Source organism: Oncorhynchus gorbuscha, linkage group LG17, assembly GCF_021184085.1.
Source record: "Oncorhynchus gorbuscha isolate QuinsamMale2020 ecotype Even-year linkage group LG17, OgorEven_v1.0, whole genome shotgun sequence".
Lineage (NCBI taxonomy): Eukaryota > Metazoa > Chordata > Actinopteri > Salmoniformes > Salmonidae > Oncorhynchus > Oncorhynchus gorbuscha.
Window position 1 is genome coordinate 13,388,850 of NC_060189.1, and position 18,423 is coordinate 13,407,272.

Sequence of the window (18,423 nt, forward strand, 5' to 3'; positions counted from 1 at the left end):
AATATTCCCTATTCTGCAGATTCAGAATCCATATTTCCCCACTGATCCAATTTGTGCACAAGCATGTCATATAGGCTAGGTCCGAAGTCCGGTTTAGCCAGCCGGTTTAATGACCCACTCAAAGTTCACATTTATCTTATCACCAATTTATACATAGCCGATGTAGAGATAAATTATATCAGTCCAAATGTATTCATTCAACATCTGATGCCGTGCCATGGAATGCAATTTTAATAGCCAATTCCGACAATCACAATTCCTAGCTTTTCCGAATCTTTAGAAATACAATGTGTGTGTAGGCTACCCATAATTTCAAACAAGAGATAATGATGAAATGAATCACCAGGATGTAGTGTTAGGTTGACAGTCAAGGACTGTGTGAGAGCGAGACCTCTCCCAATCTTGACTATAAAGCAAGATATTGTGACACTTATCAGCCCCTTCACCTTAATACATCGTGATGCGTAATTGCGCAATTTACGCATGGATACAAATCATTCTAAGATTTCGTATTTAATATTCTTAAATTAATTCATTGAGAAAGGCTTGAGAAAAACAACATTAAAACCATCAGAGAAATGTACGTTCCAGTTTGACAAGCTCCTGGTTCCAAATTACAAATCATTAATTTTCTTGATCAGAAACAGGTAAGGGCTCAATTTTCCAAATTGCCCACCGGAGCTGAAGAGCGCTCTCACAGTGCCACCATCAACATGCGTTTTCACTGGCTGAGAAGACGGGAAAAGGGAGGGACCTGACTGTGAAGCATGCTCAAGCAACGGTTGGGCACGAGGGGAGTGATTGACGTAGCTAATCCATCCAATCAGCACCAATAAAACCCCTGCGTAGCAAACCCAGCCTGCTTGCTATATAAACCACAATGACAGCTTGTTAAACCAGTCCGTTTGCTCACCGACCGTCTGTGAAGGAATAGAAACAATAATATAACAAATATCTCAACGAACGAACTGAACGTCTCACACGAAGTGTCAATATGAAAGCGATAAGCCCAGTAAGGTCTTTCCGGAAAAACAGCGCAAATCTGTCTGAACACAGTCTGGGAATCTCTCGGAGCAAGACTCCCGTGGATGATCCTTTAAGCCTGCTTTACAACATGAACGACTGCTACTCCAAGCTGAAGGAGCTGGTGCCCAGTATCCCTCAGAACAAGAACGTAAGCAAGATGGAAATCCTGCAGCATGTCATCGACTATATTCTGGACCTGCAGATCGCACTTGACTCCAATGTCGCAATAACGAGCCTCCATCACCCGCGACCAGGGCAAGCTACACCCAGGACTCCCCTAACAACTCTCAATACAGATATCAGCATCTTGTCATTACAGGTAAGGATGGGCCGGCCTACTATTGTCTGAAATATCCAAAGAATATAAACAAAGACGTAGGCTACATTTGGTTGGGTCGATTTTGCTAATGGTGTGAACGTATTTGAGCGTTTTCTATTAGTAATTATGGTATATTGTGAAATTACACCATTTGGTTACAAAAGGCATGTTTGTCATTATCAAGATTGAGAGGGTAGGACTTTTAATGTGTGCGCTCATTAATAATTCCACGTAGGCCTATTTGACTGCGGCAGTGCTAATGAAGGTTTGTTTTTCAGTCTCCGGAGTTCCCATCAGACCTGATAACGGATGACAGCAGGACTCTTCATCGTTAAAGCGGTAAATATGCTTTTATCACCTGTCTACAATATTATGCCTGGGATTTGCTTGTCTATTAGCCTACTACAGCCTGTTGTGGCAGAATATAAATAAAATGAACGCCAGTGTGTATGTCTGACAGTATAATCACGCTCATTGTTAATGGTTCAATATATAAACTAAATGCATTGCATACTGTTTAAAAAATGAATAGGCAATAATTTGTTATAACGTCGTAATAGCACAGCTGCAGTGACGCTGTCTATAATGCAGAGCATCTGTAATATAAAATAAATGGTTCAGATTACTACTAGATGTCTGCACATAATTGGTGCAATCGGAGGCTAGGCGCCAGTTGAACTGCAATTACGATCTGATTCTCTCCCAGATTGTAGGCTGAAGTTGTGTGCGAAAGTGCCTTATGCTGCTCTAGTGTCTGTCTGTACTGTGTGTGTGTGTGTGTGTGTGTGTGTGTAAGCTACATCTGGAGCCCAGGGTTTGCTCAGTATTTGAGTGTTTGGTTAAATCTTAATACTGCGGCTTCCTCCCTGGCGCCAGTCTGTCCGGATCTCTGCCCTGTTTGCATTTTCTAAACATGCCTTTCTCAATCTTTTGCAGGCGTTTGGTTAAGACACAACACACACAGGACCTCGGAACCGGGCTTTTTCCCCCTCTATTTTTGTCCTCAGGTTCTGGAATTTCTTTAATTGAATCAAAAGACTTTGCTTAACGGACAATCTATGTGATGTGTTTTCAGTTCGGACACTCATATTTAATTTAAGACTTTTTTTTCGTCCTTTCTTGAAATGGAAGGCGCGCTATATTCCCGAAACTGGGAGAAAAACAAATGAGATTGTCACAAGGATTTCCCTTTATCCCCATTGAAGTCTTTTTTTGTTTTTTTTTTTGCGGAGTTGGCTCGTGAATAGAAGACGCATTGGTTAGTTACTGTTTAAAATGTAGTCTGTCTTGTCAGAATTGTTACTCTTCTTGGCACATGAAGGACTGGACATTGTAAAAAATGAAATGAACAAGTGAAACCTTGTGAACTCGCTCGGAGGTTTATCTTGTATAGTTAAAGGAATTGCACATTTCTGCAAAAGTGTAATGCTGTACTTAATTATGCTGAAACTTTTTATAAAAGTAATAATGTAAATTGTACCTTTTTTATACAAAAAAATAAACCAAATGCATTATTTGAGCATGTTTTCCTGCTGTAAGGAAGCTTGTAGCCTAGATGACAGACCGTGAGATATGCTGAAATTTGCAAAAGGTAGACTGACACTTATGTCTGGCTGAAAATGGTTCTGCAATGCCAGCTTGTCACGAGGTACAATTCCAGCACCTTAACTGGCCCATTCAGTGGTAATGTCGATCTTTTATAACAGTTGTCAACTGAATTATGAGATTCTTCAGTAATTTATTTGGGGCGCAATGGACAAACTATACCATTCTTATTGACTACGTGAGTCTCTTACAGGCCACACACAGCAGGACTCTAGTTGACCTTTCTCATCTTGACGGTGTTCAGGAATTGAGACCTAATTCTACCTCAACATGCACTGCAGGGGCATATTCCCAGGGTGTATAGGACATTGGGCCATTAATGCGATTATCTCACCTGAGAATAATTCTGCATTAATCTGCTCCTCGGGAAACTGCTAACCTCAACATTTAACAAAACAATGTCATTTTAAATGGCCTGCCAGTGTTGAATAGACCATTTTGTAGAAAAGAAACGGAGCCATTTCATAGATCTCCTGGGTGTTGTCTGTTTTTACGACGTGAAAATATTAGGCAACGACACATTAGTTTGTCTGACAGTGTACAGTTACAACTATACACTGTACAACTGGACACTGGACCATATGCACCTAAAACCACAATCTCCCTCCAAATGGATTGGATTAACAATTTACCATGCAAGCCTAAACTATTGCATGTGAAGCACTGTTCCATTTGTACAGGTAGAAAACTCAGGTTCACAATTTTCCCACAAGTCTCATTGGCAAGCTCAAGTTCCTTAATTAACAGTACACTCAATTGAGCCTATACGTGTGCCCAACATACAAAGGGCATATAATAGGTTAAAATATAATTACATTGCATATGTATATTGTGACATATCAACTAACTTGGCCTTCAAATCATCTTTTCTCTCACAAGTGAAAGTTCAAACCATGGCTAATGAGTTTTTATGGGCAGTCCGCCACCTACTGGTGAAGAAAATACCACGCTGACAACAGCTAATGCAATTGCATCTTAACCCATTCTGTACTGACCAAAAATATAGACTCAACATGGAACAATTTCAAATAAAGTTTCTATAAATAGGTCAATTTAATTAAATTCACTAGGCCCTTAATCTATGGATGTCACATGGCTGGGAATGCAGAAATGCATCTGGTCAGATACCCCCCCCCCCAAAAAAAAAAAAGTAGGGCCATGGATCAGAAAACCAGTCAGTATCTGGTGTGACCCTTTTCCTCACGACATTTCCTTCACATATAGTTGATCAGTCTGATTGTGATCTGTGAAATGTTGGCTCTTCAATGGCCCTGAAGTGGCTGGATATTGCCAGGAACTCTTAACACGCTGTTGTACACGTCAATCCAGAGCATCCCAAACATGGTCAATGGTTGGCATGTCTGAGTTTGCAGGCCAAGAACTGGGACATTTTCAGCTTCCAGGAATTGTGTACTGATCCTTGCATCATACTGCTGAAACATGAAGTGATAGCGGCGGATGAATGGTACGACAACGGACCTCAGGATCTCATCACGGTATCTCTGTGCATTGAAATTGCCATCGATAAAATGTAATTGTGTTCGTTGGCCCATACCCTAACCCCACCGCCACCATTGGGCATTCTGTTCACAACATTGACATCAGCAAACAACTCGCCCACACAACGCCATACATGTGGCCTGCGCTTGTGAGGCTGGGTGGATGTACATCCGTGGCGTTGTGTGACAAAACTACACATTTTAGAGTGGCCTTTTATTGTCTCCAACACAAGGTGCACCTGTGTAATGATCATGTTTTTTTGAATCATCTTTATATGCAGTTGTCAGGTGGATGGATTATCTTGGCGAATTAGAAATTATAATAGGGATGTAAACAAATTTGTGCACAACATTTGAGAGAAATAAGCTTTTTGTCAGTATGGTAAATTTCTGGGATCTTTTATTTGAGCTCATGAAATATCGGACCAACACTTTACATGTTGCTGCATTTATATATTTGTTCAGTGTGTATGGGAGCAAGGGATATTAATTAAATTAAATTATTAAATGAATAAAGGGGTCAACTTTTGAGCTCATAGGAAAAGTATAGTTCAAGGGACGGAAGCATGTTTTGAATTGTTATACTTTATGCAGGAAGTAAAACATGTTTCAGGCAAAGCTTTAGAGAATATGTTTATTATTTCACAAATACATGGCTTCACAATGCACTCTGAAAAAGGTTCAGAACCTCGGATGGACATCCGTAGTGCATGGGAAACTCAGGTTTACCACATCACTGTTCACACTATATTTTTTAAATTATAGCACAAAATATCAGTATATTCTTGGGCAAATAGACCTTTCAGTCGGAATGCCAATCTACAGCCACGCTACATAAATTAAATTAAATTAGATTAGGTACCTGATAACTAGAAATTAGGAAAACGTATTTTGTTTTCAAGCACATAAAGCCAACTCAGATTTCAGTAACCAATCACAAAGTACAGAACACATTGCACCAATACACACCACTGTACTGTAATGTCACCACCACAACACAACATTCATACACACAACTCCATAATTCACTACCATTATTTAACAATTCACTACCATTATTTAACAATTCACTACCATTATTTAACAATTCACTACCATTATTTAGTAACAGCTAAAGTGAACATGACAGCACACTTAATTGAATTAGAGGGCCATTTCAATTTGACGTATATTCCATTTTAGTCTGATGTCATCGTCATTATCTTTCAAATGATTTCACAAAATCTATTCAGGACATTGAATTTCTTCAACCCAAATTATTTAATATTTCTAAGGTTGGAAAAAAATGTGATTCTCTTCATGTAAATTGATGTTTACTGATCCGCATATCAACTTCTTCTCTCAAATATTTTTTAAACAAAGTCACAGTTTAATAGGCCTGTTTTGAGTGCCATCCATATCAATGTAACACAGGATTGGTAAAAGGCATTTATTTTTGTAGCACATCACAACATCAAACATCTATGGTACCTCCTCCAAAAAGGCCCGGGCCCCTCTCACAGGACACTCTCTCTCTCGTCCTCCAAGACAATAGCGTCAGGGGCCCCTGTGCAGCCTTTGAGGGTCTCGCCGGTGCCCAGCGGCCTCTTATGGATGATCCCACACAGGTTCTGGTTGTGGACAGGCCTCGTGGTGGAGGTAGAGCCGGTGCTGGAGCCTGGGGTGATGAGGACTGGGGAGGAGCTCTCTGTGTCTTGGTTGTCTTGGCTAGTGTTGGTGTTGGCAGCGTTGTTGCTGCTATTTCTGTTGTTGTTGAGCGTGGTGGTGCTGGGGGTGCGGTTGAGGTTGCTCACGGAGGAGCTGGAGCGGAACCAGGTTTCGTCGGGACTGGAGGCCATTGGGCTGCCCTCGGACGGGGCCTCAGAGCAGATGGACATGCGGGTGATAGTGGAATCCTGAAGGCCGCTCAGACTGCTGGGCATCAGGCCCCTCTTCTTGACCAGACCCTCCAGTTCCAATTTATTAACCCCTTCCTCTTCTGCTTCCACTAACACTTCCTCCAGGGAGTGGTCTGAGGAGCTCTCGCCAGACCTCACACCCGAGTCGGACGAGTCCTTCTTGTTTAGGGCGATGTTGCTGGGCGCTTGGGCACCCCCTTTGTTGAGCAGAGGGGTGTTTTCTGATTCCTCCGGCCCGGACCCCTCCTCCTCGAAGCTGGGAACCTTGTGGTAGCGAGGCCCTGGTCCCTTTACCTTGGAACTGCCTGCTTTAGAGGCGTCAATCTTCTCATCCTCTTCGCTGATGGGGTCCAGGGGCACATCAGTGTCAACCACGTCCGTGGCTTTAGCACCTCTCTTGGTAGGGAAAGAGGGCTTACGGCCATCCTTCTCGGACCCGTCTTTGGCATTCTCCTCTGGGTTTCTGGCATCTCGGTATTGGAGGAACTGGCCCAGGTGGGGCTGGACAGACTTCTCTCCCCCGCCTCCGGCCACGTCTAGCTGGGTCATCTGGGCGATGTACTCACGGTAGGCATCGCGGTACTCTGCCTGCTGCTTGTCTGTAAGCTTGCAGATGTCGTTGGATGACTCCTGGAAGTTGAGGCTGGATAGACTCGGGGTGTGGTGGGTGGCCGCCTGGGGGAGGGGAGAAGAAAAGGGGAACAGGGGGTATAAAGGTGTTTTGTTATGGTTGAGGGGGGAATGAGCTCGTCATGGACGTTACTGGCATGGGCGAAAGGGTGAGAAAAAGCACAAACTCATGAAGTTTGTGGTTACGGCGCTGCCGTTGAACTTACAATGCTTTATTGGAGAGCAGAGAGAGCAAAAATAACATATTTTCTAAGACCCTGCCTTTTGGTGGTGGTGTCCCCCCCCCCCTGCCACCTCAACTTCCTCAACCAATGACTGCTTGAGTAAATGTAGATGTGTGACTGCTTAGATGTGTGACTGCTTAGATGTGTGCTTTAAGGGTGTTTGGATGGCTTGGTAAGTGTCTGTGAATGTGTTTATCTGTGTTATGAGCAAAAAACAGTGCCAAAGTCTATGTATGTGTGCTGTGTGTGCATATGGACGTGTGTTTCAGTGTGTTTGTGTGTGTGTGTGTGCTGTGTGTGCATATGGACGTGTGTTTCAGTGTGTTTGTGTGTGTGTGTGTGTGCTGTGTGTGCATATGGATGTGTGTTTCAGTGTGTTTGTGTGTGTGTGTGTGTATGTTCAACTCCCCACCGCTGAGTGTGTGTGTGTGTGTTGAACTGCTCACCATGGGCCAGTGCTGTGTAGTCTCTCTGTGTGTCTGGGTGGGTTCCTCCAGGCTCAAGCCCATGTTACTGAGCTCCTCGAAGCTGAGGTTCAAGATGTAGTCACCCACCTCATGGGGAGCTCCCTGGCCCTGGTGCCTGGCCGTCTCCATGTTGACCACGCTGCTGCCCTGCTCGCTGGCTGCACGTGACTCATTCTGCAGGGCCTGGCCCTCCACATTACGCTGTTCCATCACCTGGGAGACAGAGGGAAGACGAGAGATGACTTAGACAGGCAAATATACTACCAGTTCTAGAGTAAACCTGTCACCACAATACAATGTGGGATGTGCTTTGAGGAGGAGCTTGGGATGTGCTTCAAGAAGGAGCTTGGGATGTGCTTTGAGGAGGAGCTTGGGATGTGTTTTGAGGAGGAGCTTGGGATGTGCTTTGAGGAGGAGCTTGGGATGTGCTTCAAGAAGGAGCTTGGGATGTGCTTTGAGGTGGAGCTTGGGATGTGTTTTGAGGAGGAGCTTGGGATGTGTTTTGAGGAGGAGCTTGGGATGTGTTTTGAGGAGGAGCTTGGGATGTGCTTTGAGGAGGAGCTTGGGATGTGCTTTGAGGAGGAGCTTGGGATGTGTTTTGAGGAGGAGCTTGGGATGTGCTTCAAGAAGGAGCTTGGGATGTGCTTTGAGGAGGAGCTTGGGATGTGTTTTGAGGAGGAGCTTGGGATGTGCTTTGAGGAGGAGCTTGGGATGTGCTTCAAGAAGGAGCTTGGGATGTGTTTTGAGGAGGAGCTTGGGATGTGCTTTGAGGAGGAGCTTGGGATGTGTTTTGAGGAGGAGCTTGGGATGTGCTTTGAGGAGGAGCTTGGGATGTGCTTTGAGGAGGAGCTTGGGATGTGTTTTGAGGAGGAGCTTGGGATGTGCTTTGAGGAGGAGCTTGGGATGTGTTTTGAGGAGGAGCTTGGGATGTGCTTCGAGGAGGAGCTTGGGATGTGCTTCAATAAGGAGCTTGGGATGTGTTTTGAGGAGGAGCTTGGGATGTGCTTCAAGGAGGAGCCTGGGATGTGCTTCGAGGAGGAGCCTGGGATGTGCTTCGAGGAGGAGCTTGGGATGTGCTTCGAGGAGGAGAACATGCTAGTTTTTGTAAAGCCGCGCAACTGGTTTTCAGGATCAGACCCCTGGACTGCGTGGAGACTGGCTGACTGTAGCTCCCACTGACAATAACCTTCCTCTAGATCTCAGGCTGGATGGCCATGTTCTGGCAACACAACGTTAGTTAGTGGAAGGAGGCTCAAACGGACATCTGATCAACGCGAGCTACATGTGTTCCTGATTCCAGCCCCTCGAGCGAGCAAAGCATACTGCAGACTTTCTCTTAATACGGATGATAAAATCCTCCAATGTCTCCAGAAAAGGCTCAAGACGCCCGAATTTTAAGAAGACAAAGAAACAACACACAAAAACAGAACTCCGGTGAATGAAAATCAGGATGCTGATATTAAAGTACACATTAAATCAATAAAATAAGGATGTAAAGTATTTAAGAGCGGAGGTGGAGGTTTTGTCTTACCATCCCTCTGAAGAGCTGCCAGTCCCCAAAGTTCATGTTCATCTCATTCTTCAGCTCTTCCAGGTTGCACTGAGACAGCACCCGGCCATTCACATTGGCCTAACACAGAGAGGGGCAGAGACAAGTTCACTTCTAACCAAATACAGGCACATAGGGCCGGTTTGGACACAGATAAAGCCAAATCCTGGAGTAGAAAGCGCTTTCAATGGAGATTCTCAATCAAGATAGCTTTTTAGTCCAGGACTATGCTGCTAGGCTTAATCTGTGTCCTGGAAACAGCCCCATACTGTATAAATTAGGGCATAAAAAGGTATAAGTATAAATAGGAATAAGTTGATTGAAGTAGGGCCATATGTTGAATAAAGAAAAGTAGAGTCATATGGAACTCTTTCAGATGGCAAGAAACCCCTCTAAGAGAGGTTAAAGAAACTTATGCATTTTCAACAGGAGTCCTGTTCTCAAAAGGCGAGCCTGTATTACATATATTTATATACTTCCGGTTCTGTACCTCACCAAACAAGGAGGACTTTTCACATGAAGACACAAGAAGCGTTGTTAGCTGGGTAGACTGACTGTGGTCTAGAAGCCTTCATGACATACTGTCTATAGATCATTTATAAATGGACTAGAAGCTGCACAATGCAGACAGAGACATTAGCTGTTTTGCTGAGCCATATAATGTTGATCAAGATATTGATAGACAAAAATAAACCTTGTGTGCAAATGGATACAATTTAGAATCTTTTGTATAAACTTTATTGACTAAGGTGTTGTATAAACAGGATCAATATGTATGTGTGTGTGATGGTGTGTGACGGTGTGTGTAGTAGGCCTGACCTTCTTGATAGTGCCGGTATACTGGCCCAGCATGTTAGAGTCCATGCCGGCGATCTGTTTGACGCGCTCACACACTGCGTCCGTGTTCAGAGAGCTGAGGAGTACCACAGGGGTTCCCGGTACCCCAGAGGCAGAATCCTGTCACACACACACACATAAGTCCACACTGAATCACCCATTGACGTTGTAGCATAGAAGGGCTCACTCACCACCACAAAGTCATACGGTTAGCACAAACTGTTAGCACAACGCTTCAACAACCACAGAACAACGTTTCAACAACCACAGCTAGCTTAACAGTAATGGTGGTTAACACTGGAGTAGCTATTCACTGCAACCAGAAACACTATTCCCTTTTTCACAGCATAGCACAAAGACAAAACACTCCAAACCAAATGCATTACTCTTTGTCAGTGCAAGCACCTGTGAGGTAACAATACTAGAGCATGGTAACGAGCGGCACCAGCTGTGCAGTATGGTCTCTGTTGGGCGTCTGCATGTTAATCTGAACACACTGTTGATGGTAGTGCATTATTCACTGTACACAGACGAGCCGTGTGTGTCTCTTCCACTGCTCTCCTCCTTGAGGCTAGAAGAGTGGTCAATACCCTCGCCCCCTAATGCTCTCTAACCTCCCAGCTAACCTAATATGCCACCCACTAACAGAGAAACAAAACAACCCTCTCTCTCTCTCTCTCTCTCTCTCTCTCTCTCTCTCTCTCTCTCTCTCTCTCTCTCTCTCTCTCTCTCTCTCTCTCTCTCTCTCTCTCTCTCTCTCTCTCTCTCTCTCTCTCTCTCTCTCTCTCTCTCTCTCTCTCTCTCTCTCTCTCTCTCTCTCTCTCTCAGTAACAACAAAACAACAGCTTTGTTGACTTGGGCGGGAAGGCGCAGAGGCTTAGAAGACGTCTGTGCTTGCTCTTTTGCTGCGAGAGCTTGCTTGAGAAAATAAGCTGTACACGTCTTAACAGAGCCTAGCAGAACAGGGGGGGGGGGTGTAACTGTCATCGCTCTGTGAAAGGAGGCAGAGGGTGACGCTGACTTGGGGAGGTTAGCTACTGTACACAGACAGTCCTGGAGAGTGCAGCGTACTGCGGTGTCAGCTGCACTAATAGGCCAGTGTGTGTGTGTTTGGCTTTAGCAGGTAACACACTATCTGCATGTCTTTCCCTGATGCGTTATATAGAGGCATCCATATTAGCATCCGTTAAAAGCACCGGAGAGAGCAATTATCCTGTAGACTGTAGAGCTCCTCCATAATGACAGCCCAAATGATTTCTGTTTCTTAAGTATTTCTGGCTGGCATTTTAAATCATGCTTCTTAATTGAGTATTGCAAACTTGGCAAGTAAAACTTTCTGGTGGGTTTTGTTGAATTCATTTAGAAGTAGAATTCATAATACATGCGTTGGATGACCTAGAAGAGACATTCTGGAACTATTGTACATTCAACTAGAACTATTTTCAACTACATTATCGATAAACTGGTGGTTAGAGCACCTCCGCAAGGCTATCAAACAAGCTAAGCGTCAGTACAGAGACAAAGTAGAATCTCAATTCAACGGCTCAGACACAAGAGGCATGTGGCAGGGTCTACAGTCAATCACGGACTACAAGAAGAAACCCAGCCCAGTCACGGACCAGGATGTCTTGCTCCCAGGCAGACTAAATAACTTTTTTGCCCGCTTTGAGGACAATACAGTGCCATTGACACGGCCTGCAACGAAAACATGCGGTCTCTCCTTCACTGCAGCCGAGGTGAGTAAGACATTTAAACGTGCTAACCCTCGCAAGGCTGCAGGCCCAGCCGGCATCCCCAGCCGCGCCCTCAGAGCATGCGCAGACCAGCTGGCCGGTGTGTTTACGGACATATTCAATCAATCCCTATACCAGTCTGCTGTTCCCACATGCTTCAAGAGGACCACCATTGTTCCTGTTCCCAAGAAAGCTAAGGTAACTGAGCTAAACGACTACCGCCCCGTAGCACTCACTTCCGTCATCATAAAGTGCTTTGAGAGACTAGTCAAGGACCATATCACCTCCACCCTACCTGACACCCTAGACCCACTCCAATTTGCTTACCGCCCAAATTGGTCCACAGACGATGCAATCTCAACCACACTGCACACTGCCCTAACCCATCTGGACAAGAGGAATACCTATGTGAGAATGCTGTTCATCGACTACAGCTCGGCATTCAACACCATAGTACCCTCCAAGCTCGTCATCAACCTCGAGACCCTGGGTCTCGACCCCGCCCTGTGCAACTGGGTACTGGACTTCCTGACGGGCCGCCCCCAGGTGGTGAGGGTAGGCAACAACATCTCCTCCCCGCTGATCCTCAACACGGGGGCCCCACAAGGGTGCGTTCTGAGCCCTCTCCTGTACTCCCTGTTCACCCATGACTGCGTGGCCACGCACGCCTCCAACTCAATCATCAAGTTTGCGGACGACACAACAGTGGAAGGCTTGATTACCAACAACGACGAGACGGCCTACAGGGAGGAGGTGAGGGCCCTCTGAGTGTGGTGTCAGGAAAATAACCTCACACTCAACGTCAACAAAACTAAGGAGATGATTGTGGACTTCAGGAAACAGCAGAGGGAACTCCCCCCTATCCACATCGATGGAACAGTAGTAGAGAGGGTAGCTAGTTTTAAGTTCCTCGGCATACACATCACAGACAAACTGAATTGGTCCACTCACACTGACAGCGTCGTGAAGAAGGCGCAGCAGCGCCTATTCAACCTAAGGCTCTCCAGAGGGTAGTGAGGTCTGCACAACGCATCACCGGGGGCAAACTACCTGCCCTCCAGGACACCTACACCACCCGATGTTACAGGAAGGCCATAAAGATCATCAAGGACATCAATCACCCGAGCCACTGCCTGTTCACCCCGCTATCATCCAGAGGGCGAGGTCAGTACAGGTGCATCAAAGCTGGGACCGAGAGACTGAAAAACAGCTTCTATCTCAAGGCCATCAGACTGTTAAACAGCCACCACTAACATTGAGTGGCTGCTGCCAACACACTGACATTGACACTGACCTAACTCCAGCCACTTTAATAATGGGAATTGATGGGAAATTATGTAAATATATCACTAGCCACTTTAAACAATGCTACCTTATATAATGTTACTTACCCTACATTATTCATCTCATATGCATACGTATATACTGTACGCTATATCATCGACTGCATCCTTATATAATACATGTATCACTAGCCACTTGAACTATGCCACTTTGTTTACTTTGTCTACATACTCATCTCATATGTATATACTGTACTCGATACCATCTACTGTATGCTGCCCCGTACCATCACTCATTCATATATCCTTATGTACATATTCTTTATCCCCCTTACACTGTGTATAAGACAGTAGTTTTGGAATTGTTAGTTAGATTACTTGTTGGTTATTACTGCATTGTCGGAACTAGAAGCACAAGCATTTCGCTACACTCGCATTAACATCTGCTAACCATGTGTATGTGACAAATAAAATTTGATTTGATTTGAATGCTGATTGTCTAACTGCCGTTATAAATCGAACTGTATACCACGGGTATGACAAAACATTTATTTGTACTGCTCTAATTACATTGCTAACCAGTTATAATAGCAAAAAGCATCTCTGAAATCTGTGGTATATGGCAAATATACCACAGCAAGGGGCTGTATCCAGGCACTCCGCGTTGCGTCGTGCATAAAGAGCAGGCTTTAGACATGGTATATTGGCCATATACCACACCCCCTCGGCCCTTATTGATTAAATATATCATATGTAGAGGTGGGCTATATGGAAGGTGGGTGAAGCTTCTTGTCTATGTTTCTAATGCATGACAGGTGGAGGGGAAAGCATGGCATGTTATATTAGTTGGAGGAGGTGAGATAGAAAGGAAGTGAGGTAGAAAGGAAGTGAGGTAGAAAGGAAGTGAGGTAGAAAGGTAGTGAGGTAGAAAGGTAGTGAGGTAGAAAGGTAGTGAGGTAGAAAGGTAGTGAGGTAGAAAGGTAGTGAGGTAGAAAGGTAGTGAGGTAGAAAGGTGGTGAGGTAGAAAGGTGGTGAGGTAGAAAGGTGGTGAGGTAGAAAGGTAGTGGGGTAGAAAGGAGGTGAGGTATAATGTTAGTGAGGTAGAAAGGAAGTGAGGTATAATGGTAGTGAGGTAGAAAGGAAGTGAGGTAGAAAGGAAGTGAAGTATAATGGTAGTGAGGTAGAAAGGAAGTGAGGTAGAAAGGAAGTGAGGTATAATGGTAGTGAGGTAGAAAGGAAGTGATGTGGTGAAAAAGTTAGAGATGGTGAAGTCCAAAGAGATGAGTGTACCTGCTTGGGTCTGAAAGGCTGAGACAACTGCTTCGGGAGGAGAAAGAGAGGCAGACAGGCAGAGACAGAGAGCCAGAGGCATACAGGCAGAGAGGTAGAGATTGATAGAGGTAGAGACAGACAGACAGATAGGAGCACGACATTAGGCCACATGCCGAAGTCATCATAGAACACAAGAGAACAGTAGACACATTCACGTCAGACTAAACAATAAAACATTTATCTTGAAACACAGCAGGCAAAGGCACTTTTACAGCATCCCATCTAGCAAAGACTGAAACTGAGAAGCCATTTAGTTCAGAATTATTACAGGAGGAAATGAAATATATTTTTTATAGAGTGCTTTAAGAAGATAATCTTTGCAGAGAGGACGAGCAGCACAGAGCGTGATGTTTGTTGAGAGAGAGAAGCGTAAGGAGAGAAAGAGAGATATCCCCCACACAGAACAGCAGAAGTTTCCACTTTGAGGAAGCCTTAAAAACTGGTCCTCCACCCAGACTAAGTGTGACTGTGTGTTACACTGTGCCAGTGCGAGTGTGATTACGTATACACATGTGTTTGTATAGGCACACAAGTGTGTGTGTGTGTGACAAGAGACCCCTGTGTGAGATAAGGCTGTAATTCCAGCAGTGTGGGGCATGGGCAGAGCAGAGGGATGAGGAAACAGAGAGGAAACAGAGTGCTGAGATATTGGCCCTTTATTGGCCCTTTTATAATGTGTATCTCCATAACTGATTACCATGTAATTTCATCAGTGTTTCCCCTATGACTGATTACCACATAATTACATTATCAGTGTTTCCCCTATGACTGATTACCATGTAATTACATGATCAGTGTTTCCCCTATGACTGATTACCATGTAATTACATTATCAGTGTTTCCCCTATGATTGATTACCACATAATTACATGATCAGTGTTTCCCCTATAACTGATTACCACGTAATTACATCATCAGTGTATCTCCATGACTGATTACCATGTAATTACATCAGTGTTTCCCCTATACCTGATTACCACGTAATTACATTATCAGTGTATCTCCATGACTGATTACCACGTAATTACATTATCAGTGTTTCCCCTATGACTGATTACCACGTAATTACATTATCAGTGACTGATTACTCATCAGTGTTTCCCCTACTGATTACCTCCATGACTGATTAATTACATCATCAGTGTTTCCCCTATGACTGATTACCATGTAATTACATCATCAGTGTATCTCCATGACTGATTACCACGTAATTACATCATCAGTGTTTCCTGATTACCATGTAATTACATGACTGATTTACCACGTAATTACATCATCAGTGTTTCCCCTATGACTGATTACCACGTAATTACATTATCAGTGTTTCCCCTATGACTGATTACCACGTAATTACATTATCAGTGTTTCCCCTATGACTGATTACCACGTAATTACATTATCAGTGTATCTCCATGACTGATTACCACATAATTACATTATCAGTGTTTCCCCTATGAATGATTACCACATAATTACATCATCAGTATTTCCCCTATGACTGATTACCACGTAATTACATCATCAGTGTTTCCCCTATCACTGATTACCACGTAATTACATCATCAGTGTTTCCCCTATGACTGATTACCATGTAATTACATCATCAGTGTATCTCCATGACTGATTACCATGTAATTACATCAGTGATTCCCCTATAACTGATTACCACGTAATTACATTATCAGTGTTTCCCCTATGACTGATTACCACGTAATTACATTATCAGTGTATCTCCATGACTGATTACCACATAATTACATTATCAGTGTTTCCCCTATGAATGATTACCACATAATTACATCATCAGTATTTCCCCTATGACTGATTACCACGTAATTACATCATCAGTGTTTCCCCTATCACTGATTACCACGTAATTACATCATCAGTGTTTCCCCTATGACTGATTACCATGTAATTACATCATCAGTGTATCTCCATGACTGATTACCATGTAATTACATCAGTGTTTCCCCTATGACTGATTACCACGTGATTACATTATCAGTGTTTCCCCTATGACTGATTACCACGTAATTACATTATCAGTGTATCTCCATGACTGATTACCACGTAATTACATCATCAGTGTTTCCCCTATGACTGATTACCACGTAATTACATCATCAGTGTTTCCCCTATGACTGATTACCACGTAATTACATCATCAGTGTTTCCCCTATGACTGATTACCATGTAATTACATCATCAGTGTTTCCCCTATGACTGATTACCACGTAATTACATTATCAGTGTATCTCCATGACTGATTACCACGTAATTACATCATCAGTGTTTCCCCTATGTGCATCTAGCAGTGGCGAACTGGTGCTGCTAAATCGTGGCCGCCACTGCAAAGAAAAAGGGAAGACACCCCCCCCCCGCTATCTCTGCCATCGCTGCTGAAATAAATCCTAGGGGAAATTCTGCACCGCCACTCATCTATACTTACTTGAACCTTCCTGTGAACTAGTCCTATATGAACATGCTTCGAATGTAGAATGGGAGCGGGCGCACTCGCATGGTGGTTAGTTCACTACGGGACAATGAGACTCACATTCATACAGGACTGAGCTATGACACTTCGGTCCAGAGCAGGCCACAAACATGGGAGCCACGGTGCATCTAGTCAACATGAGACATGACATTGTCACTGACATACCCTGTCAGCTTTCCAAACCATGTTAGTGTATCTGGTTGATGGACAAGGTTAGCCATGTGTGTGAGTGCATAGCCTTTTGGTGAGTTTGTGTGTGGCTAGTCGTAACAGTCAAGATGAAAGGACACAGATGCTTCAGCTAATGCCAATGCTCCACACCAGCCTGTCGTGTTACCATAGGGGGGTCAGTGGTAGTGGGGGAGGGGAGGCCCTCTCTGGGATCCTCAGCAATTACATCCTGACATGGGCACAGAACGAGGCACGGGGTGGGTCAAGGGGCATTGGATATAGGAATAACCTAAACTAGAGCTGGAGCAAAATAAGATTGGAGTGTATAGGGGGGGTAAAAAACACAAACTCCTTGAAGAGTGAAAGGGGTTCATTTCATACAAGCTTACACAACGGACCTGAAGACCGAGACCACCTGCAATAAACGGATCGTATTCATCGCAATGAAGAACACAAAGAGAAACAGGCCCTTTTACTTTTTGGGAGGAAAAATAAAAGTTTTGAAAAAATGTAGAAAGTTGAACACATGTTTCACAAATAATATTGTCAAACAGAATCAGAATCAAAACAATTGTAAAAGTAATTGGCGCAAAAAAAACTGTTACTATGACTACTATCTACTGACTAGCTACTAGTGCTTGGTGTACTACTGACAGGCAGCTCTGTACTTACAAGCCCATTGGGGTCCTTGGGGTAGCCTGTTTTGAAGGAGGGGCGTGATTGGGTCGGGGCAGGGTGAAGATGGGAGCTGTATTGATGCCGGGGAAGGTGATACACATGATTGGGGAAATAGGGCTATATGGAAACAAGAGAGAGAGGAAGGATGAAGATGGAGAATGGTTAAAACATGTGGATTGTATGAGGGACCATTCTTATACAAAACATTAAGAACACCTGCTCTTTCCATGACAGACTGTCTAGCTGAATCCAGGTGAAAGCAATGATCCATTTTTGATGTCTCTTATTAAATCCACTTCAATCAGTGTAGATGAAGGGGAGGAAACAGGTTAACCTCTTCAACCTATGGGGGCGCTATGTCATTATTGGATAAAAAGACGTGCCCGTATTAAGCGCAATATTTTGTCACGAAAAGATGCTCGACTATGCATGGAATTGACTGTATGGCTGTCAATGCGCCAGGAATGAGCCTGCCCTTTGTGTCGTTTCTGGTGTCTGCAGCATTGTGACGTGTTTGTAGGCATATCATTGGAAGATTGACCATAAGAGACTACATTTACCTGGTGCCCCGCCCGGTGCGTTCCATTTCTTCAGAAGAGAAAGTCAACTGCCACGAAGGATTTTATCGTCGATAGATATGTGAAAAACACCTTGAGGATTGATTCTAAACATCAG

General features: G+C 44.1%; 2 protein-coding genes across 7 annotated transcripts in view; one reads left to right on the top strand and one right to left on the bottom strand.

Annotated features, from left to right (window-relative positions):
- The first annotated feature begins 883 nt into the window (after positions 1-883).
- LOC124002101 (DNA-binding protein inhibitor ID-2-like) lies at positions 884-2,864 on the top strand. The gene is made up of 3 exons (XM_046309381.1): positions 884-1,345; positions 1,624-1,684; positions 2,282-2,864. Exons 1-2 carry the CDS (start codon positions 995-997, stop codon positions 1,678-1,680), a joined length of 408 nt encoding a protein of 135 aa, XP_046165337.1. The 5' UTR covers positions 884-994; the 3' UTR covers positions 1,681-1,684; positions 2,282-2,864.
- A 2,201-nt stretch (positions 2,865-5,065) lies between these two features.
- Positions 5,066-18,423, bottom strand: part of LOC124002099 (kinase D-interacting substrate of 220 kDa B-like) — a 124,821-nt gene continuing 111,463 nt past the window's right edge. For 2 of the 6 annotated variants that reach the window (XM_046309375.1, XM_046309376.1), the window contains exons 26-32: positions 17,743-17,865; positions 17,237-17,299; positions 14,361-14,390; positions 10,037-10,174; positions 9,200-9,298; positions 7,648-7,881; positions 5,066-7,022 (exon numbers count right to left, since the gene is read on the bottom strand). In XM_046309375.1, coding sequence (XP_046165331.1) covers positions 5,946-7,022; positions 7,648-7,881; positions 9,200-9,298; positions 10,037-10,174; positions 14,361-14,390; positions 17,237-17,299; positions 17,743-17,865 — 1,764 coding nt within the window. In that variant the 3' untranslated portion in view covers positions 5,066-5,945. The remainder of the gene's footprint in view (positions 7,023-7,647; positions 7,882-9,199; positions 9,299-10,036; positions 10,175-14,360; positions 14,391-17,236; positions 17,300-17,742; positions 17,866-18,423) is intronic. The other 4 variants (XM_046309379.1, XM_046309377.1, XM_046309378.1 and 1 more) reach the window with 4 other exon arrangements.